We start from the raw sequence: 27,335 nt of genomic DNA, 5'->3' as shown, positions 1-27,335 counted from the left end.
GTTGCTTCTCATGCACCTGCAGCCAAGGATCTGGCCCACAACCCAGGTATGTGCCCGGACCGGGAATCGAACCGGTGACCTTTTGGTTTGCAGGCCGGCCCTCATCCCACTTAGCCACACCAGCCAGGGCTGAAAGGGCAAGTTGTAATCCAGTCTGTGCCACCAGCCCATGCTATGACCTGGCACAATCCCTCTGCCTGCCTGTGCCTCAGTTTCCCATCTCTGTACAGTCAGTGTGGTGGACCAAATTACTGCCTTGTCCCTGGTAGCTTGAAAAGGAGCGACCCTGCCTTGGTGAATACTGATTGGTGCCAGGCTTTGCACCGAGCACTGGACACCGTGAGACGGGCATTGCAAATAGCCCTGTTCGCAGAGGGGAAACCGGCTCAGGGAGGTGAGTGCCTGCACCCAGGATCACACAGCAACAAAGTGGCCAGCCAGGACTTGAACTGGGGTCCGGGCAGTCCCAGAGCCAACAGGCCTAACCACAGCACTTTTCTATCCGCGGCTGCCAGTCCATCCCCAGGCAGGCTCAGGCTAAACTTCTGCACAGGCCCGACTCCCTGCACCCTCCCAGCCCCGTGGCCAGACCCCCTGACAGCTGCTGGCAAGTCCCCAGCGACCCCCAGCCCAGCGGGCTGTGTTCCCGGAGCCTGTGGTTTGTTTCCCAGACCTTCCAGTCCCACGGGCTTGTGGTCTGCCCCCAGCTCCCTGCTTGCTGCTGAGGACGAGGAGGAGGCCCACAGGGGTCTGGACTGGGGGAGGTCCCAGCCCCCGCCCCCTGTGGGGAGGACGGGAGGGTGAGGCTGTGGGAGTTTCACTGGTTTAAAAATACACAGAGGAAGTGAGTGAGAGGGTGTGAGAAAGGGGAAGGGGAGGTGAGGGAGGCACCTCAACATCCATGTCCACGGCCCCGCGCGGCCACTTGCCCGCAGGCCAGCAGCTCCGCCTGCTTCGCCAAGATGACAGAGGGGTCCAGGAAGGCCAGCAAGAAGTTCAGTGAGTGCATTGTCCTTCGTCCCTCCGGCTGTCTGTCCATCTCCGCCTCTCTCTGCATCTGCTTCTTTCTGACTCCGCCTTGTTTCTGCTTCCCGTTCTGTCCGCGCCGGCCTGTCTCCGGAGGTCTCTGCTTCGGGGTCTCCGTGACAGCATCTCCGCATCCCTCAGGCCCAGCACCTTGCTCTCTGTCCCCGGCTGGTCTCGGTCTCCATCTCTGTGCCTCTGTTGTCTCTGTCTTTCCCCACCCCCACACAGTCTCGCCGTTCATCTGTGGGTCCCCATCTCTGGCTCTCTCTGACCCCATGGGGCCAGGGAAGACCGCCACACATTCCACCTTGGGCCCGATTCTCATGGGCCTCAGGTTGGGAGTTACTGGGCTGTGTGAGTGTGTGCTATTGGGTGCTGTCCCATGTCCCCACCAGCAGTGACGCTGGGACCCAGAGCTGCTCAGTGAAGGGCCACACCCACCCATTGCTGTTTCCCCAGGTCAGTCCCCTCCGCATCTCAGCAAACTTCTGCTTAACCTTGGTCCCTGGTTTGTTTGATTTGACAGCAGAGAGAGTGTGTGTGTGTGTATGTACTGGGCAAAGATTATGACTACAGTCCACAAATGAAAAGATTGAGGCCCAGGGGGCTGCCTGAGACCATATGGGGGCTATGGACCAGGGCTCAGTCTCATGTCTCTGGACTCTGGACCTCAGTTTCCCTCCCTGCCCCACTCCTGTTTCCTCCAGGCCCCCGGTGCCTAGGGGACAAAACAAATGGTGCTGAGGAAGGAGGCTGCTGCCACAATTTCTGCCCTATGGCATAGTTTCCCGAGAGCAGAACTGCGGCGTTTTCTAACGTTTGTCAGGAGGCAGAGGCTAAGACCAAGTGAGCGGTGGGCAGGCCCGGGAGGAAACCCGCAGAGCACTGACCCAGCAGTCCAGAGCCTTGGGCTTTGGTCCAGGCTCAGCCTAGCTGTGTGACCCTGGGCAGGTCCTTTCCCCTCTCTGGGCCTCTGTCTCCTCTCTCGTCAAATGGGGGCATCTTACCTATATTCCAAGGTGGTTCTGAGGACCTGAGGAGGCAGAGGATGCTGCGGATGTGGAAAATGCTTGTCTGGAGGCATAGGGAAGTCAGATGGTGGTAGCTGCAAGGAGGGGGCAGGAAGAAGGGAATTCACATGCACCCCTGCAGAGAAGAGGAGATGGTATCACCCAAGCTGTGCTGCCTAGGGCTCAGCTGACAGGAAGGAGAGAACCGCAAAGACTGGGACCCTCTGGCTCTTGACAACCCTTTTCTCATTTCATCTGCCACCCCAGGTGCTTACACACCCCTTCCCTGCCCCAAAACATGCATACATACGTGCATACACATGCAGCTTCGCCTGCAGGCTGTCTGACCTCAGGGATTCATTTCACATCTCTAAACCTCAGTTTCCTCATCTGGAAAGTGAGTGGCTAAACTTGTGTCATTGGGTTGTGCTGAGAATTCACTGAGGTATTACGTGCAGCAAGTTTGACAGATGCAGAGGCAGTATTGTGATCATCATCATCATCTTCATTACTTTTTTTTTAATCCTCATCCAAGGACAGTTTTTCATTGCTTTTAGAGAGAGAGCAAGGGAGAGAGCAAGGAAGAAGAGAAGGGGGAGAGAGAAACATCAGTTGGTTGCCTCCTGTACAAACCTGGACCGGGGATCAAACCTGCCACCTAGGTACATGCCCCAACTGGGAATTGAACCTGCAACCATTTGGTTATGGGATGATGCTCCAACCAACTGAGCCACACCAGCCAGGGCATCTTCATTAGTTTTTATTATTATTATTTTTTTTTAATATGCTTTATTGTTTATGCTGTTACAGTTGTCCCAATTTCTTTTCTCTTTGTTCCCCTCCACCCCGTGACCACCCTCCCTGAGGTTGCCCCCCCCTTAGTCCATGCCCATTGGTTGCGCATATAGTTCTTCTCAACCTCTTCCTGTCTACTCCACTCCCTCCTACTATGCTTCTTAATTCCTGTACCATCTCCCTCCCTTTTCCCCTTTCCCTGTCCCTGTTGACCTCCCCCCAAATGTTCCCCATATCTATAATTCTTTTCCCCCTCTCATTGCCTATTTAGTCTGCCTTTGTTTCAATTCCCTAGCTTCTGTTGTTGGTTGTTGTGATAGTTTTCATTTTAATGTTTGTAGTTTTGATCCTCCTTCTCCTAAACAAGTCCCTTTAATGTCTCATGTAACAGTGGTTTGGATCTGATGAACGCCTTCAGTTTTAGTTTGTCCTGGAAGAACTTTCTCTGCCCTTCTATTCTGAATGACAGCTTCGCTGGATAGAGTAATCATGGTTGTAGGTTTTTGCTTTTCATTACTTTGAATATTTCTTGCCAGTCCCTTCTTGCCTGCAGAGTTTCCTTTGAGAAATCAGCTGAGAATCTTATTGGGACCCCTTTGTATGTAATTCTCCTCTTCTCTCTTACTACTTTTAAGATTCTCTCTTTATCCTTAATTTTTGACATTTTGATTATAATGTGTCTTGGTGTGGTTCTCCCTGGGTCCAGTTTTTTTGGAACTCTCTGTGCTTCCTGGACTTGTAAGTCTATTTCCTTCCCCAAGTTAGGGAGGTTCTGCTTCATTATCTTTTCATATAATTTTTCAATTTCTAGTTCTTCTTCACCTTCTGGCAGCCCTATGATTTGGATGTTGGCCTGCTTATAGCTGTCCGATAAGTTTCTGAACTTCTCTTCATTTTCCTCACTTTTTGTTTCCTCTTTCTGCACTGGTTGACTGTTCCTTTCCTGTGTTCCGATTTGTTGATTTGATCCCTGGTTTTCTTGCCCTCACCACTAGTGTTGTATGTGTTTTTGTTCATTTCAGCAGGACTAGCCTTTATTCCTTCCCTGTCTTGTTTAAGATCTGCTGTTAGGTCTGTAAGCATTTTTATAAGCAAAGCTCTGAACTGAGCCTCAGAAAGATTTCCTATCTGCTGCTTCATTAGATTAGATATTTGCTCTCTGGTCAGCTGCATCATCGGGATCTCTATCATGATCTGCGCCATCCTGTTTTGTGTTTATCTTTGCTTCCTGGGCAGGTTTGTCACACCTGCTATGCTAGAGGGGGTGGAGCCCCGTGCACTCGTCACAGCCGGGTGACCCATCTCACCATGCTGTGGCATTTTCTGCGGGGGTAGGGGTCCAAGATGGTTTCCTGCCGTTCACTCTCCGCTGTGAGACCAGGAGCCTCCTCCTCCGTCCCCACCCCTTCTGGGCCTCACCGTCCAAGGCAATGGAGGTCTGCCTTCCCCGGCTTTGGAATCGCAAGCTGACAGGTCTGGTCTGCAGCCAGGGGTGCTCCCCAGGCTTCTCGCCTTCCCCTAAATACGGGCGTCTGTGCTCACCGCTGTCCTGCCTCTGTCGCTGCTGCCGCGGACATCATAGCTTGAACTTTCCTCCCCGGCTTCACCCCTCCTACCTGTCCGGATGAACACCACTTCTTTATAATTTCATACGTTGGACTTCCATTTATTTTCTGGAACTTCTGGTTGTTTCCGATTTTGCGGTAGTTGTATTCCTTCTTAGTAGTGGAGGGAGACGGAGCGTGTCAGTCTAGCCCTCCATCTTGGCCGGAAGGCTCTTGTGTTTGTCTGCTTCCATGTCCCAGGGAGAGCTGTCGCTCCTACTACGTTGTAAGGGGCGGAGCCTTAGGGATTCGTCAGTGCAGGGCGACCCATTTCACCACGTTGTGGTGCTGTGTGCGGGGGAGGGGTCTGAGAGGGAACAATGCCACCTGCCCAGCACTCGTCCCTTTTCCAGGCACCTCTCCCACTTCTGCACCAGACTGGCACCCCTCTAGCTGCTGCCCTGGCCATTGTTCTCAGAGTGGGTGGGTCTACAGATGTTCCAGGACCGTGGGGGCCCTTTAAACAAGCGGACTCTGCTGAGACCCGCAGTTTCTGCCTCTACACCAACCCCTACGGGCCTGCACGGTCAGAAGCAATGAGGCTTGATTTTCTCTGGTGCTGGGACCGTGAGCTGCGAGGTCTGGTGAGGTGCTGGGAATGTGCCCCAGGTGTCCCTCCTGACTTTTTGTAATGTGTGACTGCGCTTTCCGCCAGCCTGCTGCTGTTGCTGCTACTGCCACCACCACACCGAGTCCTCTCTGCCCTGACCCCGCTCCTCCTACCTGTCTGGATGAGTATTTCTTCTTTATATCTTTGTTTGCTGGACTTCCATGTAGTTTGATTTTCTGAAACTTCTGGTTGTTTCTAGTTTTGAGATGGTTGTATTCCTTCTTAGTTGTGGAGGGAGACGCAGCATGTCTGTCTATGCCTCCATCTTGGCTAGAAGTCTTCATTAGTTTTTGAGGATATTCTGTGTGCCAGGCACCATGTTAAGCATGTCATTTACATGCTTTAATCCTCCCACAGACCATAGGAGGTGGGTACTGTAATCTTTATTTTACTGATGTGGAGAATGGGGCTCAGAGGGGTCATGTGACTTGACTAAGGTTGCACAGCTAGGATGCAGAAGAGCAGGAATTTAAGCCCAGGGCTATGTAGCTCCAAAGCTGCCAAGTTATACACAATAATTAGAGGAAGTGTCAGTGAGGCCTACCCTCCTTGAACTCTCAAAGAGCTAAACAGCACGTATCTGTTGTTATTATTATTGCCACTGGCATTGTCATTAAATTCTTTCCCTCTTCTTCCCCCCTGCCAGAGTTCTTCAAGTTCAAAGGCTTTGGGAGTCTCTCCAACCTCCATCGGTCCTTCACTCTGAGACGGTCCTCAACTGCCACCACTAACCTGTCTAATCTAAAGCCTGAAATCTTTGAGGCCACGCAGGATGACATGGTTACAGTCCCCAAGAGTCCCCCGGCTTATGCCCGTTCCAGTGACATGTACAGCCACATGGGCACCATGCCTCGCCCCAGCATCAAGAAGTCTCGGGGCCGACAGGCTGCTCAGGAGGCCCAAGAGGTGGGCCCTGAACCCCACCTGGTGCCTCAAGGTCTGCCTGACCCCCCACACATGGAGGCAGCCAAGGAGGTGGTGGTGGGGACCGAGGCCACCCTGGAGGACACCCCAACAATGAAACTCAGCCCTTCAGCAGTGGAGGTGGACCTCACAAGAAAGCCTGAGGACCCCAAGGGAGACACAGAAGAGGAGAGAGTCCCTGGGAATATGCCACCAGAAAGGTAGGTGTCCACCAGGGGAAGGTGAAGGTGGGATCTGTAAAATAATCTATGAAACTGAGACTCAGCCAAAGTTGCAGAGTTGGGATTTGAACAGAAAACTGCTTGCCTCCAGTGGCTGCACGCTCATCCCCCCCACCACATCCACCACCTTCTAAACTGCAGCTCCGTACTTCATGCCCTTGGGAGACCCCTCAACCCCAACCAAAGGAGCCTTAGTTTCCTCCTCCGATAAATGGGCATAACAATAGCACCGACCTTGTAGGTTGTGGTGAGAATTCAAGAATAATATACTTGTAAAATCTTAGCACAGTGCCTGGCACACCATAAACAGTAAATGGGAATGCTTATGTTTATGATGAATAAAACTAATGTTTTCCACCATCCCTGGCTGCCCCACCATCCGGGATGCCCTGCCATTCCCTCCTAAATTCGGGCTCATTCGGTCGTGGAGGGGCAAGGATTGCATGTAGAGAAGGGGCTTTCTGAGGAAACCCACAGCTCGAAGTTTGAGAGCCCGACGAGAGGGGTAGAGGGCGTGGTCTTTCCACGCTGCGCCCGGGACTGTAGAAGAAGCCGTGGGTGGAGCGGAGGGAGGGGGCGGGGCACAGGGGTGTGTCAGGAGGCGTGGCTTTCCCCGGCCCGGGACAATGACGGATGGGGAGAGTGTGGAGCCAGAAAGAAGGCGGAGGGGCGTGTCCGAGGGGGGGTGTGTCCTTCCCAGCCTGTGGAGCGGCGCCCGGCGGAGGGGCGTGTCAGGGGGCGTGGTTTATACATCAGGCCCCTCCCCTGAGTGCTGCTCGGGACTCTGCAGCGCTGTGGCCTGAGAAAGGAGGGAGCCCTTGGGCAGAGGAGCTCCACAGGCTTCGGGCGGTGACTGCGGGGAACCATGACTGCAGTGGGCCGAAGATGCCCCGCACTGGGACCCCGAGGGTGAGTGACTGAGCTGGGCCTGGGGAGAGCTGGGGGGACCGTAGTGTTCTAAGGGGGAAATCCCTGTCCCTGAGGCAACTGACAAACTGGTGCTGGTTTAGCATCAGGGACTTTTGGTATAACTCTGTCCCCTTTCTGTCCCCACACACGCCGGGCATTTATTCCTCACAACAGTCCTAGGAGAGGGGCACAATTATCATTCCCATTTTACAGATGAGCAAAGAGGTTTACTTGCCTGGTTTGAACAGTAGCAGATTCAGACCCAGGATTTAACTGCACCTTCCTGGCCCATGCCCTTCATGGCTAGGCAGCCTATTCCCTTCCAGCAGGGCCAGGGCCTCTGAGAAACCCTGAGAGTGCCAAGTCCAGGACCCAGCCTTCCCTTGCTGTGGACCTGAGCCCCGATGGTCCTGGCAGTGCCTCTGGCATCAAACATGGCCTCAAGCTGTCAGAAGAAATAGAGATTCTCCCACCATTCTCTAATCACCTGGAATATCCAGGGGTCCTGAGGGGGGTGGGTTAGCAGGTTAGATTGAGGCCCCTCCGGGTGTCCCATGCTGCCTTTCAGCCACTAGGAGGCCAGGGATGGTTGGACATCTCCAAGAGCCCCTGAAGCCCAGCCCTGTACCCTGGAGTCAGGAGAGCTGCTTTGCCTGTGCAATTTCAGGCTTGCCCTGCCCTGCTCTGGGCCTCAGTCTCCCCAGCAGCCCAGATGGGCCTGGGGAGGTCTCCGAGGATCCATCCTGCTTGGGGAAGAAGGCATCTGAACTGCAAGGGGGTGGTTCCAGCAGCTGCTCAGGGAACAGCCTATGCTGGTTGTCCCTCCCTGGCCCCCTGGGAGTCAGGGTGCACCTGGAGCAGAAGGAAGGAAGGGGAAGAGGTGAGGCTGCAGGAGTTTCCTGGTGCCCAGTTCCTTGCTGAGATCATGGGGATGAGGAGGAAGGAGGGAGGAGGGGCCAACCACACAGGGAATGAAGGGCCTTGAGCTCCCAGAAGGGAGAGCGCCAGCCTAGCATGCCCCCACACCGCAGCACCTCCAACCTTCTGCAGGGAAGTAGCCTGTCCAGAGACCCTTGACACTTCTCAGTTCATGTTACAGAGGGGGAAGTGGAGACCCAGAGAGGGAAAGGAGGCTCTGAACAACCCCCACCGACACACACACACAGGAATCACAAGGCCATGGTCCTGCCAGAGATGGGACTCGTAACTGACCAGATCCTATATGGAGCTCCCCATTGGGCATTGTCTGCCACATGAATCGTGGGTGGGGGGAGCCTCTATTTTCTGCATTTTACCAGTGAGGAGACAGAGGTTCAGAGAGCAGAAGGGACTTCCCTCGGGTCACAGAGAGATTGTCAGAGCCTAGATTTGATCCCATACCTGAGCAGCTCCCAAGCCCAAGCTCTCAACCACAAAGGCACATTTCCCCTCCTGCAAGAAAAAGCTCAAAGCTGTTTCTACCATTATTGCAAATGACTTTCCATAATCCTCTGGAGAGAGGGATTAGAAGCCCGGTTTACAGATGAGGATATTGAGGCTTTGTAAAGTTAAAAACTTGAATGAAATCACACAATTAGTTGAGTTGGAATTTTAGTCATTTTAATACTTACCGTGATGTAACTATGCCCTAGACACTATTCTAGGTCCCAGGGAGACAGCAGTGAGCCCCGGTTCCAGTGTGGGGAAGACAGATGATTAACAAGATACCGAGTCCATTAGAAGAGAAAAGCGCTAGGAAGGAAGGTTTAAATCAAGTGGGGGATTGTCTTGAGGGGAGTGGCTGGTGGTGGCAATTTAGGAAAGGTTAGGCAGGAAAAAAGTCTCTGAGAAAGTGATGTTTGGACAAAGAAGACAGGTAACAATCCCCCCCGCTGTCTGGGGAAGAGTGCGCAGGCCGAGGGAACAGTGTGCACAAAGGTCCCCAGGTGGGAAGGTCCTTGGCAAGTTCAAGGAGCAGCAGAGACCCGAGAGGCTGGGCTAGAACAAGATGGAGGGCTGGGAGAGGCAGGCCAGAGAGGAAATGGGTTCAGATCCTGTCAGGCCAGGAAGGCCCAGCAAGGACCTGGCTGTGACTCAGTGGCCAGCGCTGGCCTTGAGCAGAGGAAGGCCCCACTTTGACTTGGGTTTTACAAGGACCTCTCCTTGGAGGAGGATTTGAATGCAGTTCTGCTCATTGTTGAGTGTCTTACCCAAGTGTCCTTCTCTCCCACCCAGAGACCCAGGCCCCTCCACCCCCACTCCCAGGGCCTTTCAGAAGGAAACTGAGATGTAAAATAAAGATGGTGGTACTCCATAGGGGAGCCGGGAGCACCCTCTGTTGCCCTTACCCCAACTCCGATGCCAGGCATTGAGAACAGGCCAAAACACCCCCCCTCTTCCTTTTCTTTCTGGAATGTTGATTCTCGTCCAAGAATTCCCAGTGCTCCCCAGAGTCCCACGACCCCCTCGGCCCTACAGAGTGACGTCAGCTGCTGGGCATCTGGTAGTGATTACCCACTGGGGGAGGGGGCCGCGGTGGGCTCAGCCTGTTCAGCCTCCTCAGGCTCTGGGCGGCTGGTCCTTGTCTTCCGAAGGGGCCCAGCTGCTCCTGGCTCTCATTTCCTGTGGAGATTTTCTCACAGTCCTCAAGACCCCCGGACGCCTCAGGCTGTGGGAACTGTGCTGGTTCAGGGAAGATGGGTTGCCCTGCCCCCAACTGGAGCTCCATCCCCCAAACCCTCAGGGACCATGCTTGTAGAACGCTGGACCCAGTGGAGTCCGGGCAGGGCTTGGATGTATCGGCAGCTCAGAGATGCACTGATGGTGCACCCTTGAATTCCCTTCTCCTCTCTGAGCTTCGGTTTCCCCATCTATAAATTGGAGACAATACCAGCATCTGCTGGGGAGGGTGGTTGTGAGGACTGGCTGAGATACGGCAGGTAGACCATCTATCCTGGGCTTGACCCAAGGAAGTACCAGTACACAGGAGCCGTTCATGATACCACCATGCCCACGTTACAGAAGAGGAAACTGAGGTCCAACGAGGGGGCCTTACCCAGGGTCACACAGCTTCCTCCCTCCTAGCTGCGGGCCCTCTCCAGAGCCCCAGAGGGTCTTCTCTGCCCATCCCCACTCCATTTCCTCTCCCTGACATCGGTTCTGGGCTCCTGGTCTGGATGAAATATTATTTATCTTTGCCCCCACCCCTTCCCCAGCTTTTCTCTGCCTCCACCCAGGAGCGGTCGCTCTTTTCCGGGGGAGACCGCCTCAGGCAGGGGGCGAAGCAGAGCCAACCTTGACCTGTCAGTGCAGCTGTGTGTCCTGGGTCAGGTCACAAGTTTCAGTTTCCTCCCCTATTACATGGGGCTTCCAGTTCACCAGCATTCAGTCAGCATTCACCATGTGCCTTCCCTTTTGCTTCTGAGACTCAGGGAGCAGATCTGAGAACCCAGAGTCCTCAGCTGTGCCCCGGGAAGAGTGGCCCTGTCCCGCCCTCCTCCCATGGGGCTGACAACCCTTCTTAGCTGCTGTCAGGAAGACTGGGGGAGCAGAATGGTGGGGAAGGAGCAGGGATGTCTCCAGGACAGTGGTGGCCCATCTTAGAGGTGGTGGGGCAGGGCAGGGACTAAAGCCAACAACCTTCTTGGCAGGAAATCCCAAAGGCACATGGCAGGGTGTCCCTGGAGACATGGGCTTTCTGCCCCAGATCTGTCTGCCCAGGGCCTTTAAGGACGAAGGAGCACAGAGCAGTGTTGCTTCTCTGCCAGGGCTGAGGGGAGGTCAGAGTGAAGGCAGGAAAGAATCTTCTGTGCCCCAGGAGGGGCAGGAGAGGAGATCTGGGGGAGGGGGCTGGGGCAAAGAGAGGAGTCCCATGTGCTAGGGAACCGCCCCCTCTCCCTTCTCATAGGATCCGGGTCTTGGAAGGCGGTTACGATGTGTCCATTTCACAGAAGTTGAACCTCTGGGCAGGGCAAAGGGAAAGCCAAGGAGCAGGAGGCAGAGCTTGGGGAAATCTCCACTCAGGGGCCTATGACCAGGCCTTGAGGCCCAAGGGAACAACCCTTGGGGACAGGTAGAGGACAAAGCTGCCTGTGGGGAGGGAGGGCCAGGGTGGGCCTCTCCCCCACCCCCATCCCTAGGGAAGCGAAGCGCACCCTTTCTTCTGTGCCAGAGTGGAGGCCCTGAAGGTGAAGCTCAGATTTAAACCTGCGTTGGGGAAATAAAAGATAATAGGCTTTAATTACTGCTTATTAATCCAATTAATTAAGCTAAGATATGCAATAAGTGGTATCAGTTATCAGAACAAATCAGTTAACACGGGCAATTAAAGGGGTTGGTTATTTAAATAATTCATGCAGCTGATGAACGGGACCTGATTTAGCTCAATTGTCACTATTATTTATTAATTGATTTCACCACTAATATCAGAGAGGATGTGCCTTTTAAGTCTATAAAATAAGGAATAAGTTAATTAATGCAGCTGAGTGTTTAGAAATGAAAGCTTTGATTCCTGGTTTGCTCATTACAACGGGAGGGAGAATGTTCTTGAAATCCCCAAGCAAACGGAGGTCTGAAGTCTGAGTAGGAATTGCTCTGGCCCTAAGGAAGAGAGGAGGTAGCAGGTGGACGAAACATAATGTGCAAAGGTCCTGAGGCTGGAGGGAGCTGCAATCTTCAGAGGACGTGTGAGGTGGCCCGAGTGCAAGGAACAGTTAGAGGAGCCGGGAGGGATGGCCTGATCACGGAGGGCTGAGCTACTGTGAGGACTAGACTTTGTCCTTAGGGTAGCAGGGGCTGCTGTGGCAGTCATTCTTTAAAAAGAAAATCTTTATGGGGTACTGTAGGCAGATCTGAGTCTATCCCTGTGGGGCTGATGGTGTGGTGCGAAGAGACAGTGAGTGCTTGAGATAGGACATGTGGTCAGCTGGACAAAGTGCTGCGGGGAAGGACTGAGCAGGGCAGGGAGGTGGGAGCCCTGAGAACGTCACACTTTTAGGTGGGTGGCAGGGAAGGCCTCACTGAAAAGCGGAGAGGAGCTCTGTGGATATCTGGAGGGAAAGTATTCCAGCAGAGGGAGCAGAAAGTGCAAAGGCCCTGGGGTAGGGACAAAAGCCAGCAAGATGCCCAGGTTGGCTGGAGAAGCCAGGTCAGACTCAGGGTGGGGGTGGTGATGAGGCTCTGAACGCTGTTATGAGAACTTTGGCTCTTACTCTGAGTGAAACTGGGGGCCACTCCAGTGGGTTGGAGCGGAGAAGAGCCATGCTCTGACTTTCATTTTCACAGGCCTGCTTGGGCTGCTGAGGTGAGATCAAGTCACAGAGGGAACAGATGGAGGCCAGTGATGAGGAAGTGGCCATAGTCTGGGCAAATGATGGCAGCGGGTATAAGCAGACATGGTTGCCTTATGTTTTGGAAATCCTGGAGTGTTATAGATGGACAGAGGCAAGGGCAGGTAATGGGGGCTGAGTGCTGCCCCATTGGCCCTGGCCCCCCATCCCATTTGATCCTCGGTGCAGCCAACCCCTCCCAAGGCTCTGCTCCCACCCCTAGCCCGAGGGGAAGTGGACAGGAAGCAGGAGGAAACGCACGGGTGATCCCAGTGTCCTGGCCAATCTGTTCCCAGCACTGGAAGGATTTCCGGGCTTGAATGGCCGGAAACACTGGGATGGGCTGCCTCACCCGGGAAGAGCTCTGGAGGTGAGCAGGAGAGGGGTCCCCATTATTAGACAGGGGGAGCCTGAGAGGCTCTGGAAGCTTCTGGGGCCAGGCTGCAGCCTGAGGGACTATAATTAGAGGAAGGTCTTTACAGGAGGGGCGGTTAGCAACAGGGACTCTAGAATGTCACAACAGGGACGACGGGAACATCAGACTGTGGCTCAGTGAGGAGCTCCCAGCCTCAGCAGCTGGGCACACCCAGTATGGAATTCTCCCTCGGGAACACGCACCTTAACCACAAGTTTGTTTGTTTTTTAGGTCAGCTTTTTGTTTTGTTTTAAATTTATTTTATTAAATATATTACATTTAATTTTTAATTGATTTTTAGAGAAGAGAAAGAAACATTGATTTGTTGGTCCACTTATTGATGCATTTCACTGGTCGATTCTTGCATGGGCCTGGACTAGGGATCGAACCCCCAAGCTTGGTGTATTGAGATGATGCTCTCCAATCAACTGAGTTACCCAGTGGCCACATTTAACTTTAAATATTGCACTTCTGTATGTGAGGAAGCAGCAGTTCCCCAGTGTTCTCTATTTTGCAGATGGGAATACTGAGGCCTGTGTTTACCAGAGAACCATGACCTAACCTGACAGAATTAATAATCATGATAGTGTTAACATTGGTTGAATGCTTAATATTCATGCATTCCTTTGAGCGATAAATATTCTTTGAGCTTCTTCTCGGTGCCAGGCACTGTGCTGAGGTCTGGGGTCTCAACAATGAATAAGACAACGTGAAGGTGTCAGGTGATTAATAGGCAACAGATACATGTCCAGTGATTATTTCGGGTAAGGACTGATGGTGTGAGAAAAAATAAAGCAGGGCCGAAGGACAGCAAGTGCAGAGGTCCCGTGGCAAGAGTGAGCTTGACAAGGGGGCCACTGTGGCTGGGGCAGGCTGAGGGTCAGAATGAGTGAGGGAGGCTTGTGGAGGGGCTTGGCCGGTGGGGGGTGGGGTGGGGTGGGTGTTGAGCACCACCCCAGGCCACACAGGGCCCTGTAGGTGGGGGAACATATTACCCGGCTTATGCCTCTTTTTCTGGCATAATAATAGCACCCTGCTCTCACAAGGGAAGGAGTGTTCTGGTTTGGATGATGAAGACATGGCCAGCCATCTGCAGGCCGCGGAGAAGGGTTTAGATTTTGTTCTCCGAGAGACAGGAGGGCTGGGGGTGGCGTGTGTGTCTGAGCTGCTCAGGGGTCCGCCTTTGGGCCGTGTGGCGGGGGAGCGGAAGCTAACTGAGGGCTGTGTGGGCGAGCCGGTGAGAAGGCTGCTGTGTGCTCCGGGAGGACACAGAGGGGCCCCGGTGGGGCAGAGCGGTCACATGGAGAGAAGCGGTCAGGGTCTGTTTTGAAAGCAGACCTGCAGGATTTCCTGATGGACTGTGCCGGGAGTGTGAGGGAGGGAGGTGGCACAGATGACCGTAGGTTCTTGGCCAAAAAAAGCAACGAGAAGAATGAAACTGCCATTAACTGACATGGGAAGTGGGTGTGGGGAGCCGGGGGAACCCAACAGTCCTGCTTTGGATACGACAAGTTCAAGATGACATCAGACACCCAAGAGGAGATGCCAAGGAGGAAGTTGGGTTTATGAGTCTGGTGTTGAAGGGGCATCAGAGAAGGGATGACGCTGAAGACCAAGGACTGGGGAAGTGACTCACAGTGGCTCTCAGGAGGAAAGGATGATAGTTGTTTAGCACCTGGGAAAAATAGCCACCCGGGCCTCTGGCCCCTTCAGGCCCCATTCTGGCCACCCCGAAGGCAGAGGGGATCCATTCCGCAGCCCACTGGCACCAGAGTGTGTCAGGCAGCCACTGAGTGGGTCACTCCGCACTAGGGATGAGTGCAGAGCGGGAGGAGACGGGGCTGGGCCCCAGCCTGGGGCCTCCAGACACTGGAGTTAGGGAGGGGTGGAGGGAGGCCACCAGGACAGCGCTGTGTTCTGCGGCAGGTGAAGACAGCAGTCCAGGACGCAGGCCTCATGTCAAGCACGGAACATTCATCAGCTTCTTGAGTCCCCCCAACAGCCCTAGTGAGGCCGAGGCTGTCATGGTCCCTTATTAACAAATAGGAAACCCAGGCTGAGAGGTGACTTGCCCAGCCAGGGTCCCCAAGCTGGGGAGCAGAGCAGCAGCCAGGCCAGTAGATTGCAGCAAGTGCTCTCAACTACAGCGTCCCCTCCTGCCTTCAGGATGAGCCCTCTGGAGCCCTGAGGGCCAGGTGCTGGCATCAGGCAGGTGAGCAGAGGCTGGCAGCTGGGAGCCAGCCAGGGCCAGGGAAACTCACCTCTCTTCTTCCTTTCCAGGGCAGCTGGAGAGCCGGAGGCTGGCGAGGACTATGTGAAGGTAGGAGGGGCTGGGCAGGGAACACTGGAGGGCTCCGAGCTGGTTCCATGAAGGGCACAGTCATTTTCTGAGCTTCGTTAGGAGCCAGATCTCACTGTGTGTCTCCAGGAGGAGAGGGTCTAGGGGTCAGGGCAGCACTTGGGGTCTGGTTTCACTCCCAGCATCTTCTTCCCACGCCTGCCATCATTCTCTCCTGGTCCCACACTCAGGACATCTCAGTGCTTGTTACCAGCAGACCCCACCCTCCTGCCAGCCTGACAGTGCCCCAGGGGTGTCTCTCTGCAAAGACTGCGGGCGCTCTAATCCCACCTCATCTCTGAGTGTGTGCTGGTGCTGGGAGGTGGCAGCAGGAAAGGATGACTCAATTCTTCATCACAGATAATGAGTACAGCTCACATTTACCACAAGCTTAATTTGTCCTGGGAGCTGAGAATGTGGAAAATACAGTTTTGAAATAATGGTGATAGCAACACTGACATAACATTTTGAGTGCCGTCTGTGGGCAGAGCCCTGTGCTGGCTGCAGGCACTGCAAGGGAGACAGTTTTGATCTTTTTGCGTGAATGAAGTCTTTGACTTCTTCCTTCATCACTGAGCAGTAAAGGCCTTCCTCTGCCCACTTACAGATGGGAAACTTGAGGCCCAGAGAAGTGCAGCGACCTGTTCACAGTCACACAGCTACTACAGGAGGAGCTGGGATTACAGTCCAAGCTTTCCTGATACCAAGACTGTGGACAAAGTCCTTGGCCTTCCACCCCCAGGAGTACCCATCCTGAGCTAGGCCCCCTGCTGGGTATAGACCATACAGCAGACGGCGAGGAGCACCAGGCCCTCCCTGTGTTCAAAGGGCTCCTGGTCCACATGGGGACCAGAGCAGAACCACACAATGGTTCAGGCTTATGTTTTGTAATCCAGCAGATCCTAATTTTAGTCCCAGATCTGCCACTTGTTTGCCACGTGACTGTGTGATTTCTTTGACCTCAATGTTCACCTATGTGAAATGGGATAACCCAGGGTTGCTATGGGCCCGATGAATCTGTGCTCAATGAGTCCAGGGGGAGCTGGGCCTGGAACAGAGCAGGCTGACCTGGCTCCTGACCCCAAGGTTGTTTCATTACCTGCCTGTAAAGTTCTGTGTAAGTGACTAGTAATGAGGCATTATGGGAAGTTCTCAGATGGCTGTTCCCACCATCACCAGAAGACTCCTGTAAGAAGCCATTGGAGCTCCAGAAGTAATGGATGACTTAGCTCAGGAGCCAGGGAGGGGAGGGGGAAATCAAGGAAGGCTATCTAGAGGAGGAAGCATTGAATTCAAGCCATGGTGTTGACCAGGAACATTGACCCACATCTTCTTCCCAAATGAAAAGCTGGAAAGGAGAGAAAGATGAGCAGAGATGGGAGGCAAGAGTATCGGTAAGGTCAGAAGGCAAGCAGGAAGAGCCCAGGAGGTGCGGCCCAGGGCTGCAGTGAGCTGAGCAGGAGCTGCTCCCGGAAACTGTGCCCTAGCTCCTCCTCCCACAGGGGGACAGAGGCCTCAGAGAGAATCAGCACCCAAAAAGCCAGTTGGTAGAACATTGTGTGTGTGTGGGGGGGGGGGGTATGTTTCAGCACAGTAACTTGTCCCAGTTGCCTGGCAAAGTAGTGAAGTCCCTGTGAGGATTATTAGCTTTGTGTTTTCCTTTAGTTTATGGGGCTAAAAAAAGGTAATTAAAAATCTTATAAAAGAAATGTGCCTGCTCACTGAAACTGATTAAACAATCCCCTTAAAGGATGAAGTTAAAAGCAATGTTAGTTTTAGCTTCAAGCCTCAGACAAGGGTGGAATGGTCAGTTTCCAAAAGTCCATTCCTGCCCTGAGGTTCTGAGCCAGAACTCCAGGATTCTCAGGCCATGAAGTGAATATTTTTATTCTAAGGCAAGAATTCTAAAGTCCCAAGACCATAAAATTCCAAGCTCCACGCTCTCAAGAGCATCAGATGTATATACAGAAAACAATCACATACACCTGAGGCCCAGAGGCATGGGCCAGAGGTCACCTGCCTGAGGTCACTAGCCTGTCAGAAGAATCTGGACCACACTCCTGACTGATGCAGAGTCAGCAATGACTCCCTTTGCGTTGAGGAGCCTTGGTTCTAAGACAGAAAGTCCGGATTCTGACATTAAGCTTGAAAACAATAACATGCATTTATTGAGCACTTACTTCATGCCTGGCAGCTCATCAGCTCAAACAGTGCTCACAGGAGCCCTGTGAGGCCAGCACAGGGATGTTTTGTAGACACCTGGGCTCCAAGAGAAGGAGCTGGGGTGCAGGTGAGGGCATCGCGAGTTGGGTCCAAGTTGGTGCTCTAACCATTGAGCCATTCTGGCGCTCTGCACCCCCAGAGGTTGTCAGTCCAGCATCCGGCAATTCTCTGCAGAATCCCTGATTCCAACTCAGAGATGAGACATCCTGGGCTCTGGGAGATTTCCGGGGCCACAAAGGATTTGGTCAAACGTGTACAGTGATTTTTCCAGCTTTAGATAGAATTTGATTCAAAGTCTCTGTCCGCTCCGGGTCAGTGAGGGGTGCAGCTAAGTGGGAGAGGAGGGACTACCCTCGCCGGCCCTGGGGTCCCCACCCCATCCCACTATCCCCCGAGGTGGCCCCCTTGGCAGGTCCTCTGCTTCACATCCCGCTACTCCAGGCAGCCGGGGCGCTCAGGCTGGAGCGCAGAGCGGCTGGGGGGGCAGGGGGCGAGGGGCGCGGGGTGGGCGGAGGGAGGAACAATGGCCCCCTCCCCTCTCCTGGCTGGCTGGAGGGTGGGGTCTCCCCGCCCCGCCTCCCTGCTCCTCCCCCGACAAGACGATGAGGTAATCGCGCCGCCGAGAGGCACGCTCAGCCGGTGCCCAGTCGGTCCTGCGCCCCTGCCCAGCCGGCCGCCGCCCCCTGCACCTTCCGGGTCCCGGCTAGCTGGCCCCACCATGACCGAACGCTGCAGCCTGTGGAGCGCCCTGTCGGCCGCTGCTTGCTGCTTCTACCGTGGCTCCTTCGTGCAGGTGCAGGTGAGGGGGCGGCTTGGCCCCTGCCAGGCGCTCCGGGCTGGGACCCCCGGCCGATCTGTCCCCGTTCGGGAGCCGAAGCCCCCTGGCTCCGCTCACGGTCCTGCCGGGCAGGGGCCCCGGGCTGAGGGAGGGGGCGGGGTCGCCCCAGCTTCACCTCTGGGAGCCTGACCTTTGGGGTGAGGGTCCAGCTGCTACTCCCGGGACTCGGGACTGCGGGGGCTACCGTTCTGGTCCTGCCTTCTCCGCAGGAGGGAGCTGAGCTGGGGCACTGGGTATCAGGAGATGGGGTCCCTGGCGTCCTGCTGATTCTCCAGAGAGCGCTCCGGTCCCTGCGGCTGACCTGGGCAGCCTGGCTCCCCATTGTATCAGGGTGCTGAGCTGGGATCAGAAGGTGCCGTGAGGGGCGGGAAGCCGAGAGGATGCTGCGGGTGCCTGGGGCTGGGGCCAGAGCGTCTGCCGTCCTCCTGCACTCTGGGTGGGCTGGGGCGTGCTCCGGGCACCGGTCTGTCAGCTCAGCTGGCCGGGCAGTGCCGGACGACAACGTGGCTGTGAAAGGGTTAAACGGAAGGGGGTGGAGGGGAGGACCCGGACCCGCCTCTCTGCGGAGCATCATCTGTGTATGGTTTTGCTTGGGGTTACGAGACTAGAAGAACTACAGGGGCCTTGCTGGCTGGTGGGAAGAGGGTTAAGACCCTGACCGTGGGTCTCCGTGCTTTTGCCTCCAGTGTCCCTGGGGGACGCCAGGCGCATCACCTCTGCGCTCCGCTAGGCTCACACACGCTCGGAGCCCGCCTGAATGACGGCCGCGGCTGAGCGCAGCATCCTTGCACCAGCCAATCAGGCGCGCGCAGGCCGGGAGGCGGTGAGATCATCTCTGGCCAATAGCAGCGCTCCGAGCGCAGGGATGCTGCATTCGCGCCCCAGCCCTCCCCCTCCTGGGAGCTGGGGACCCCTGGGTCGAGGGTGAAGGAGGAGGGCACAGGGACCCTAGGGTTCCCCATCTTCCGGTGTGTGGGAGGATCTAGTTGGTACCCCCCTTGCCTCCAAGAGTCTCCCAGACCATGGATTATGGCTGGAAAAGTGGAGCCCAGCCTCCCACCCTCATTCACAGATGAGGCTGCCCTGGCCCAGTGAGGGAAAGTGATTAACTCAAGGTCACATAGTGGCAGGCAGAGTCTTGGGGTCAGGTTCTTTACCACACAGCCCTTCGTTGCCCCATGTTCCTCTTGCTCCACCTGTGGTAGTGGGGCAAATTCTCAACTGCATCCTCTTTGTCAAGGAGAAGGGCCCCAGAAGGCCTGTGTTGTCTTACCACCTCAGGGTGTGGCGCGGTACAAGGAGGGGGGTCAGGGGCCCTGAAGAATAGACAACCCTGCAGAGAAGTGCAGGTTTCGAGAAAGCTCAAATCTCTTTGCAGCCCTGGGCCTCCCTGCCCTTCCCACTTGTCACGTTGTACCCTGGGCAGAGCATGTGCAGAATCTTCATTTCCCACCGCACCCCCCTCCCTGAGCACCTGCACACACCACCCACTTCACCATCTGTCCCCAGAGCCTTACAGGTTCCTCGAAGCCAAAATATTCACAGGCCCATCACTAACTGCTCCTGCCCCAGCCTTGCTCACCTCAGAGAATAACCCACTGTCCTCCTAGGACCTCTGCCTGGCGTCCTCTCCGACCGCCCTGCCCATCGCCCCCACACCTCACCCACGGCTCCCTAAATGCCCTCCCCCTAGTCCCATCTCCATGCCCCACCCTACCCCGCCATTGCCTGGAAAACAGCAGACAACTTTCCGCACAGCAGATTGAAACCTGCTCGAATGCCTCAAAACTGTCTGTGGCCCCCGGGTTAGCCCCAGCTCCCAAGGCAGCCGCACATCCCTGCCACTTCTGCCCCTGCCACTTCCAACCCCTTTGCTGCTTCTTATCACCACCCCCCCGCCCCCAGGGCCTTGGCTGTACCTGCAGGGCCTTGATTTTGCCACTCTTCCTAGGAGCTCTTCCATGCCCAATGCCTGCCTGTCTGTCCCCACCCTGATGCGTTTGCTTGGCTCATTCAGGCCTCAATGGAAGCATCATCTCTTCAGGGACTCCCTGCTTGTCAGGGTCTACATGGCTCTCCCAGGGCAGAGGCTACCTCTCCTGGTGACCTTGGGGCCCCAACCCCAGGCACAAGGACCTGTCCCAGACTGTGGGCTTAATCCATGTTGAAATAATGGACTCAGAGATTCTATATATGTGTGTGTCTCTGAAACTGGAAATCAGGGTGTCTTGGGAGCAGTGTATATTAAGGTAAATGGAGGCAGTCTGGGCGCAGAGGGTGAAAAATGGAGCTGTAGAATTAGGCCCTGAGATCTGTGGAAGGTATGAGGAGGCAGGGAGTGGACTGAAGGAACCTTAAACCATGCTGAGTTAGGGGGTCCTGGAGAGAAACTGTCACCTGGGCTGAAGCCCGGCCCTTTACTGCCGCTCTCATCTGACCTGCCAACTGGCCAGTTCTGAGCTGGATCTCTCTGCCCTGGAGCAGTCATCTCTGGGGCCTGAAGTTGGGGGAAGAGAAAGGAAGCAGTGTCACATGTCCTCACAGTGACAAGGACATCTGTGGGCTAGTCACAGTATTCTGGAGTATTGTTTCCTTTCATCCTTGCAACTCAGTGAGGCAGGATTTTTATCATCATACCCATTTAACAGAGGAAAAATTGAGGCCTGGAGAGCTCACAGCACAGCCAGGATTGGGCTGGGCTCTGTAGTGAGGATGCACCTCCCATTTCCCTTACGCCTCCAACCCCAGGCCACAGTAACCAGGAAACCAGAAATGTCCCCCTTTGGGTAGGTGAAAGGGGGAAGTCCTGGGCATTATCTCCAGTGAGTGACCTTGGGCTTCCATGCTGGGCTGCGGTTTCTCCATCAGGCAAGGATGGTTGAGAAAGCAAGGAGGAAAGAGCCTTGGGGACCCTAAAGGACAGCACAGATGGCTGTGGGGAGACCTCTGCCTCCCTGTTTACAGCTGCCTCTTTTGCCATTTTACTGTGTAGTTTGCCATCCCAGAACATTCCCTTGTCCATCCAGGCCTGTTTTAACCCTTGCTTTTGCCAGGGTATCTGCAGCCTACCTCCCAGATTTACCTGTAGAGCTCCTCCTTCCTCCCACTTCAAGATCAGTTTGGTAGCCTTGGTGCATAATGAGTGTTTGGTTACTGTCATTTCGTCCAGGAAGCCTTCCTGGACCTCTCCACCTCGCCTAGCCTAGACTTCATCTTCGCGCTAAAAGCCTGCCGGCTCTTTGCCGCTGTCCAGTACTGTGGTGCTGACCGCAGTCCACTCAAGTGCTCGTGTGGCTTTTCCTCTCCTCTTACACTAGAAACTTCCATGAGGACAGGGCCTGGTTTGTTTATTGCCTCACTTACTTACCCCTGGCACATAGTACAGGCCCTGCAAAAACAGCAGACATAATTGGTGAAATTAATTGAGATTTCTTTACTTCTGCCAGGATAGGGACTTCTAGGGGAGGACTTGCTGGCACCTGGGCTTAAGTGTTCCAGAGTCTCCGCATGGAAGGAGTTCACCTGGCATAGGACAGGGAAGGAGGGAGAAATGGGGCTTTGGACTGCATGCCAATTCTTGCTGTTTCCCACCCAGTTTTCCAAGGAGAAGTACATCCTGGATTCATCGCCTGAGAAACTGCACAAGGAGTTGGAGGAAGAACTCAAGCTCAGCAGTACAGACCTCCGCAGCCATGCCTGGTATCATGGCCGCATCCCCCGGGAGGTGAGTGGGTCCTGAGCTGGGAACCCGGCTGTAGACCCTTCCAGCCACCTCTCGGCCAGCGCCAGCCCAGAGAGGCTCTGACCTATTGTTCTTGGGGTTCAATCACAGTGGACTACTGGGATGAGGTCTAGCTATGCCGCTTACTAACTGTGCAACCTTGAACAAGTCACTTCACCTCTCTGAGCCTCAGTTTCTTCATCTATAAAAGGGGGGACAATAATAGTACCTACCTCAAAAGGCTGTTGTGAGAATTAAATGAAATAGTGTAGGTAAAGTGCTTAACATGCGTGACATACAGTGGGTTCAATGAACATTGTCCTTTTTTGTTATTACTTGTTTTTTTAAATGTTTTGTTATTGGGGGGGGTGTCTGTATATCAGCCTCCTGTGTGTTTGGTTAGTCAGTATCAGTTCTTAGGCTACTCATTTTGGGTGAAGTTGAGCTTCGAGGCTGAGGCTCAGAGTTGGGTTGATAAGTCACCTGTTTCTTCTTTCATTCACGCTGTAAACCTTTGTCACGTATCAACTCTGCCAGGCTCTGCGCTGGGCACCAAGGATGCAGAGATAACGTAGGTGGTGGCTTCCCTTGAGGGCTGGTAGTCCAGGTGGGGGCGACAGGCAAGCAGACAGTCGGTCAGAAGCCCGTGGGAAAAGGGCAGGAATGGCGTGCCCAGCAGGGCACGTGGATGAGCCTTGAGGAGAGGGGCCATGGTGAGGTGGGAAGGAGTTCCCCAGGTGGGCACAGTGGGCGCGATGCCCCAGGCGGTGTGAGCAGCCCCGAGGGTACCCAGAGCGCTGGCTGTTTGGAGGAGGAAGGATTGGAAATGCACCCTGCCCAGTGTGAGCCCTGAGAAGGAGTTGGTCTGAAGCCTGAGTTTCAGATCATAGTGCCCCCATTTCCCCAGACCCTGTGTCCCTGTCCCTTCCATTCCCGGGTCTCATTGCCTGCCATTCCCGAGCCTCTGTGCCCCGGTTGCTCCCTCTGCACCTGGGTCATTGTGTCTCCCCTCCCAAGCTCCAGGTATCTCTGTTCACCGTGTCCCCAAGACCCCAGGTCTGGCCCTCTCCTGCCCTGCTGTACCGTGCCTGACCCTCCCCTGCCGGACCCTTCATCCTGCAGGTCTCGGAGACCCTGGTGCAGCGCAACGGCGACTTCCTCATCCGGGACTCGCTCACCAGCCTGGGTGACTACGTGCTCACATGCCGCTGGCGCAACCAGGCTCTGCACTTCAAGATCAACAAGGTGGTGGTGAAGGCGGGCGAGAGCTACACGCACATCCAGTACCTGTTCGAGCAGGAGAGCTTCGACCACGTGCCCGCCCTCGTGCGGTACCACGTGGGCAGCCGGAAGGCCGTGTCGGAGCAGAGCGGCGCCATCATCTACTGCCCCGTGAACCGCGCCTTCCCGCTGCGCTACCTGGAGGCCTGCTACGGCCTGGGCCCGGGCGGCGGCAAGGCTGCCGGCCCCGCCAGCCCCTCGGGCCCCAAGGGCAGCCACATGAAGCGGCGTAGCATCACCATGACCGATGGGCTCACTGCCGACAAGGTCACCCGCAGCGATGGCTGCCCCACCAGGTAAGCAGGGACCCCGGTCCTGCCTCAGTCTCTCCATTTGTCACATGGGGGTGCCGGGAAGGAGAGTGCTGGTGAGAAAGGGGAGGCCCAGTCACGCTGAACTGGGGTGACAGGACCCCCCTGGAGCCGCGGTGTGCAGGGAGCAGGAGGAGGGCCGGGCTGTGCTGTGAGGCTGCACGGGGTTTGCAGGCCCTCGACCCGGTGGCCGCCCTTTGCCCTGCCGCTGGTCCTCTGACCCCCGTGCTCCTTCTGAGAAAGGGCCTCACTCAGACAGCCTCCTCTGGCCCACAGGCAGCCCTGGACACTGTCCTGTCCTGAGCGGGGACTTGGTCCCTGCTACCAGTGCTAGCCCCCTTCCCGCCCCCCACCAAATCAGGTGTCAGAGTGGAGGGCTTTGCTGTGTGCAAACCACCACACAGGGAATGAAATGTTCTCAGTGACATTTTGATGAGATTCAGTCGCCTCTGGGACTGGGTGAGACCAGGCCCTGAGCCCAGAAAAAGCCCCAGCAGCAAGTCATTCCTGAGGCTCTCCCGTGCACCTGGCCCTGTGCTCAGTGCTCTCCCAGGTCCCCCTGGGTGGTGGCTCCTGTCGATATCACCCCCACCCCCTTTATAGATGAGAAAATAGGCCTAGAAAGGGGAAGCTGCTTGCTAGAGAGTGGTAGGCCAAAATTCAAGCCCAGGTCTGGGAATCTAAAGTCTGTGCCCCTAAGTTTTACGGCTTCCCTGGCTGTTTGCAAAGAGACCAGCTGTTCTGTGCCACTCACACTTGGCCAGATCTCATCTCCCTGGGCCTGGACTGCATGCTGCCAGCCAAAGAACTGATGGCCGGCTACCCTGCGGACAGCAGCCTCTTGGCCTGTGGTTTGGAACCAGTGATGGTAGTGGTGCCAGGATCCAAGGCCATATGTGCCCAGGCATCCGAGGCACAGTGTGAGAGCAATGAGGAGGGGCCAGATTGGCAGGCCTGACTCCCGCAGGCTTCTCACCCTCCCTGCTAGCCTCCCTCCCCCGACAGTTCTCCAAGCTGGGGGCAAGGTTCCTGGGCAGGAGAGCAGTTGTGTGGGTTGTGGCCTGCACAAGCCCTTCCTCCTCTGGGCCTCAGTTTCTGTACCCGTTCACTGGGAGGTTGGACTTGATCATCTCTGAGCCTTTTCTGCCTCTGAAGTTAAGCAGTTCTAGGATGGAAGCGGAGCTAGGGGTCCTCGGGCTGGACCCGGACCTCTGGGCTCTCCGCTCACCGAGTTGTCTGTTCCACAGCACGTCACTGCCCCACCCCCGGGAATCCATCCGCAACTGTGCGCTCAGCATGGACCAGATCCCAGACCTGCACTCGCCCATGTCCCCCATCTCCGAGAGCCCCAGCTCCCCTGCCTACAGCACCGGTATGGCCAGCAGAGGGGATGGGGACCGGTGAAGGGACCTGAGGACAGTGGTCTTGTGTGTGCACATGCTTTGACGAGTTCTGTTACACTGTATAATTATATGTGTTTCTACCTCTTTTCTGAAAGTAAGGCCCTGCAAGAATTGACACTAAAAACCTGCTAGCAGCCCTGTCAGGTGTGGCTCAGTGGACTGAGCGTTGTTCTGAGAACCAAAGGGCCACCGGTTCGATTCCCAATCAGGGCACATACCTGGGTTGTGGGCCAGGTCCCCAGCTGGGGGCGTGCAAGAGGCAACCACACATTGAGGTTCCTCCCCCTCTCTTTCTCCCTCCATTCCCCTCTCTCTAAAAATAAAAATATATATATATATTAGAAAACAAAAACCTACTAGCAGAACTATTGATGTCGACATGCAAATAGAGCCATGACTTGCTCATTGCAACGATTTATTCGGTCTCTGCTGGATACTGTGCATAACGTAGTTTCCAGTGCTTTCCAGTAGTTTCCAGAATGCAGTGAAGTCTGCTGGAGGCTCACTGTGTTACTGCACCCTGACTGTGTGCACAGCCCCATTGGTCATGCTCCTACCACCTGTAGGGTGCTCTACTGGGCCCTGCACTGGCTGGGACTTGAAGCCCCAAGTCCTAATGGCCCACTCAAACCAAGCAAGCCATACTGTGCTTTTTGCATTTTTTTCTAAAAACATTAGCAGACTTAATTTTTTAGAGCAGTTTTAGGTTCACAGGGAAATTGAGCAGAGAGTCCAGACACTGTGGCCTTTTCTTTTTTTTTTTTTTTAAATAAATACAAAGGAAATTTTTTGTTGTAGAAAGAGGCCACTAGTTTATTTAGAAAAGAAAAAAAAAAAGAATGTTCCCAACAGGCCATATCACACGTTGTTCATGTGATGGGCTAAGGGCACAGACAGCGGAGCAGCCCGGGGACCTTTGCTGGGCATGTTTCTGTCTCTCTAGGTCATCACGGTCCTTCCCTAAACACGGCCCTCAGTTTTGTCGTAACTATGCACTGGCCTTCAAAACAACGCCCCTGAGTGGGAAAGTTAAAATCCCTTGCCAGAAATGATCAGTCGGACAATTTCTAAGCAACATGGCACGCTCAAGTACCCAGGAGCCAGATTTTAAATCCCAGCTCTCCCATGTGCTGGCTGGGTGACCTCGGACAGTTCAGTTCACCCTCTGGGCCTCAGTTTCCTCATTTGTGGAATGAAGATCATAGAAGTACTTACTTCACAGGATGTTGAGAAGGGTAAATTAACTAATGTGCAAAGAAGGATCTCACGGGCAGAAAGAGCTCAATCAACATCACCTCTGATTTTGGATGATGGTTTTACTGCTGTTGACCAGTGTATCTCCAGCATGTTGCCAGCTCCTGGCACATGTGAACTCCCTCAATCATTAACACTAATTCATTGATAAATAATTCCATGTGGCCCAATGAACTCCAGCAAGTGCTTAGCTCCCCTGATTGCTGAAAGCTCTTCCAGGTAGTTCCGTGGCTCCCCAAGGCTGCAGCAACTTAGGGTGGGAGTGTGCAGACTCCTGGGGGCCAGTGATATCAGAGTATCGCTGAGGGCTACTCAGTTTGCTAGAGCCTGCTGGGCCTGGCCTGGGTACGGGGAAGCAGGGACTTCATTTCTAGGGTGGATAGAGCCTGTCCTTTGGGAACGGGGTGGGGGAACCTCACTGGGGGGAGCCATGATAACTAGTCCTCTCTCTCTATCTCCTTGCAGTGACCCGTGTTCATGCCGCCCCTGCAGCCACCTCAGCCACAGCGCTGCCCGCCTCCCCCGTCACCCGCCGCTCTAGTGAACCTCAGCTGTGTCCTGGAAGTACCCCAAAGCCCCCGGGGGAATTGGACAAGGGCTCTTATGCCAGCCCCTCCCACACCCTTTGCAAGGCCTCCCCATCACCATCACTCAGCAGCTACGGTGACCCGGACGCTGGCCATTACTGCCAGCTCCAGCCCCCCGTTCGTGGCAGCCATGAGCGGGCAGCAGCTGAGGCCTCCAGCCGGCAGGCCAAGAGCTATGGGGAGAGACTAAAGGAACTGTCAGAAAATGGGGCTCCCGACGGGGACTGGGGCCGGTCCTTCACAGTCCCCATCATAGAAGCCACCTCTTCCTTCAACCCGGCCACCTTCCAGTCACTACTGATCCCCAAGGATAACCGACCACTGGAGGTGGGCCTTCTGCGCAAAGTCAAGGAGCTGCTGGCAGAGGTGGATGCCCGGACACTGGCTCGGCATGTCACCAAGGTTGACTGCCTGGTAGGTGCTGGGTGCACACTGGGACAGGGGCAACACCCCTGTGCCCTGGCTTTAGGACAGGGATCAGGGTGGTGAGAAGCTGGCCCCTAAACTCCCCAAATATAGTCAGTGGACCTTGGTTCTGGCTTCATGGCTGTCCTTTAGT

General features: G+C 55.0%; 1 protein-coding gene across 3 annotated transcripts in view; it reads left to right on the top strand.

Annotated features, from left to right (window-relative positions):
• The first annotated feature begins 867 nt into the window (after window positions 1-867).
• SH2D3C (SH2 domain containing 3C) overlaps window positions 868-27,335 on the top strand; it is a 31,216-nt gene continuing 4,748 nt past the window's right edge. Inside the window, exons 1-7 of one of the 3 annotated variants that reach the window (XM_090274765.1) lie at window positions 868-999; window positions 5,692-6,169; window positions 15,101-15,140; window positions 21,815-21,943; window positions 23,063-23,517; window positions 24,780-24,904; window positions 26,655-27,190. In XM_090274765.1, the coding sequence (XP_090130891.1) occupies window positions 963-999; window positions 5,692-6,169; window positions 15,101-15,140; window positions 21,815-21,943; window positions 23,063-23,517; window positions 24,780-24,904; window positions 26,655-27,190 (1,800 nt within the window). In that variant the 5' untranslated portion in view covers window positions 868-962. Of the gene's footprint in view, window positions 1,000-5,691; window positions 6,170-15,100; window positions 15,141-18,015; window positions 18,181-21,814; window positions 21,944-23,062; window positions 23,518-24,779; window positions 24,905-25,034; window positions 25,080-26,654; window positions 27,191-27,335 lie in introns of those variants that run through there. The other 2 variants (XM_090274763.1, XM_090274764.1) reach the window with 2 other exon arrangements.

Source organism: Furipterus horrens, unplaced genomic scaffold (assembly GCF_987537825.1).
Source record: "Furipterus horrens unplaced genomic scaffold, mFurHor1.1.pri manual_scaffold_4, whole genome shotgun sequence".
NCBI classification, from domain to species: Eukaryota; Metazoa; Chordata; class Mammalia; order Chiroptera; family Furipteridae; genus Furipterus; species Furipterus horrens.
This window is presented reverse-complemented; position numbering and strand designations above follow the sequence as displayed.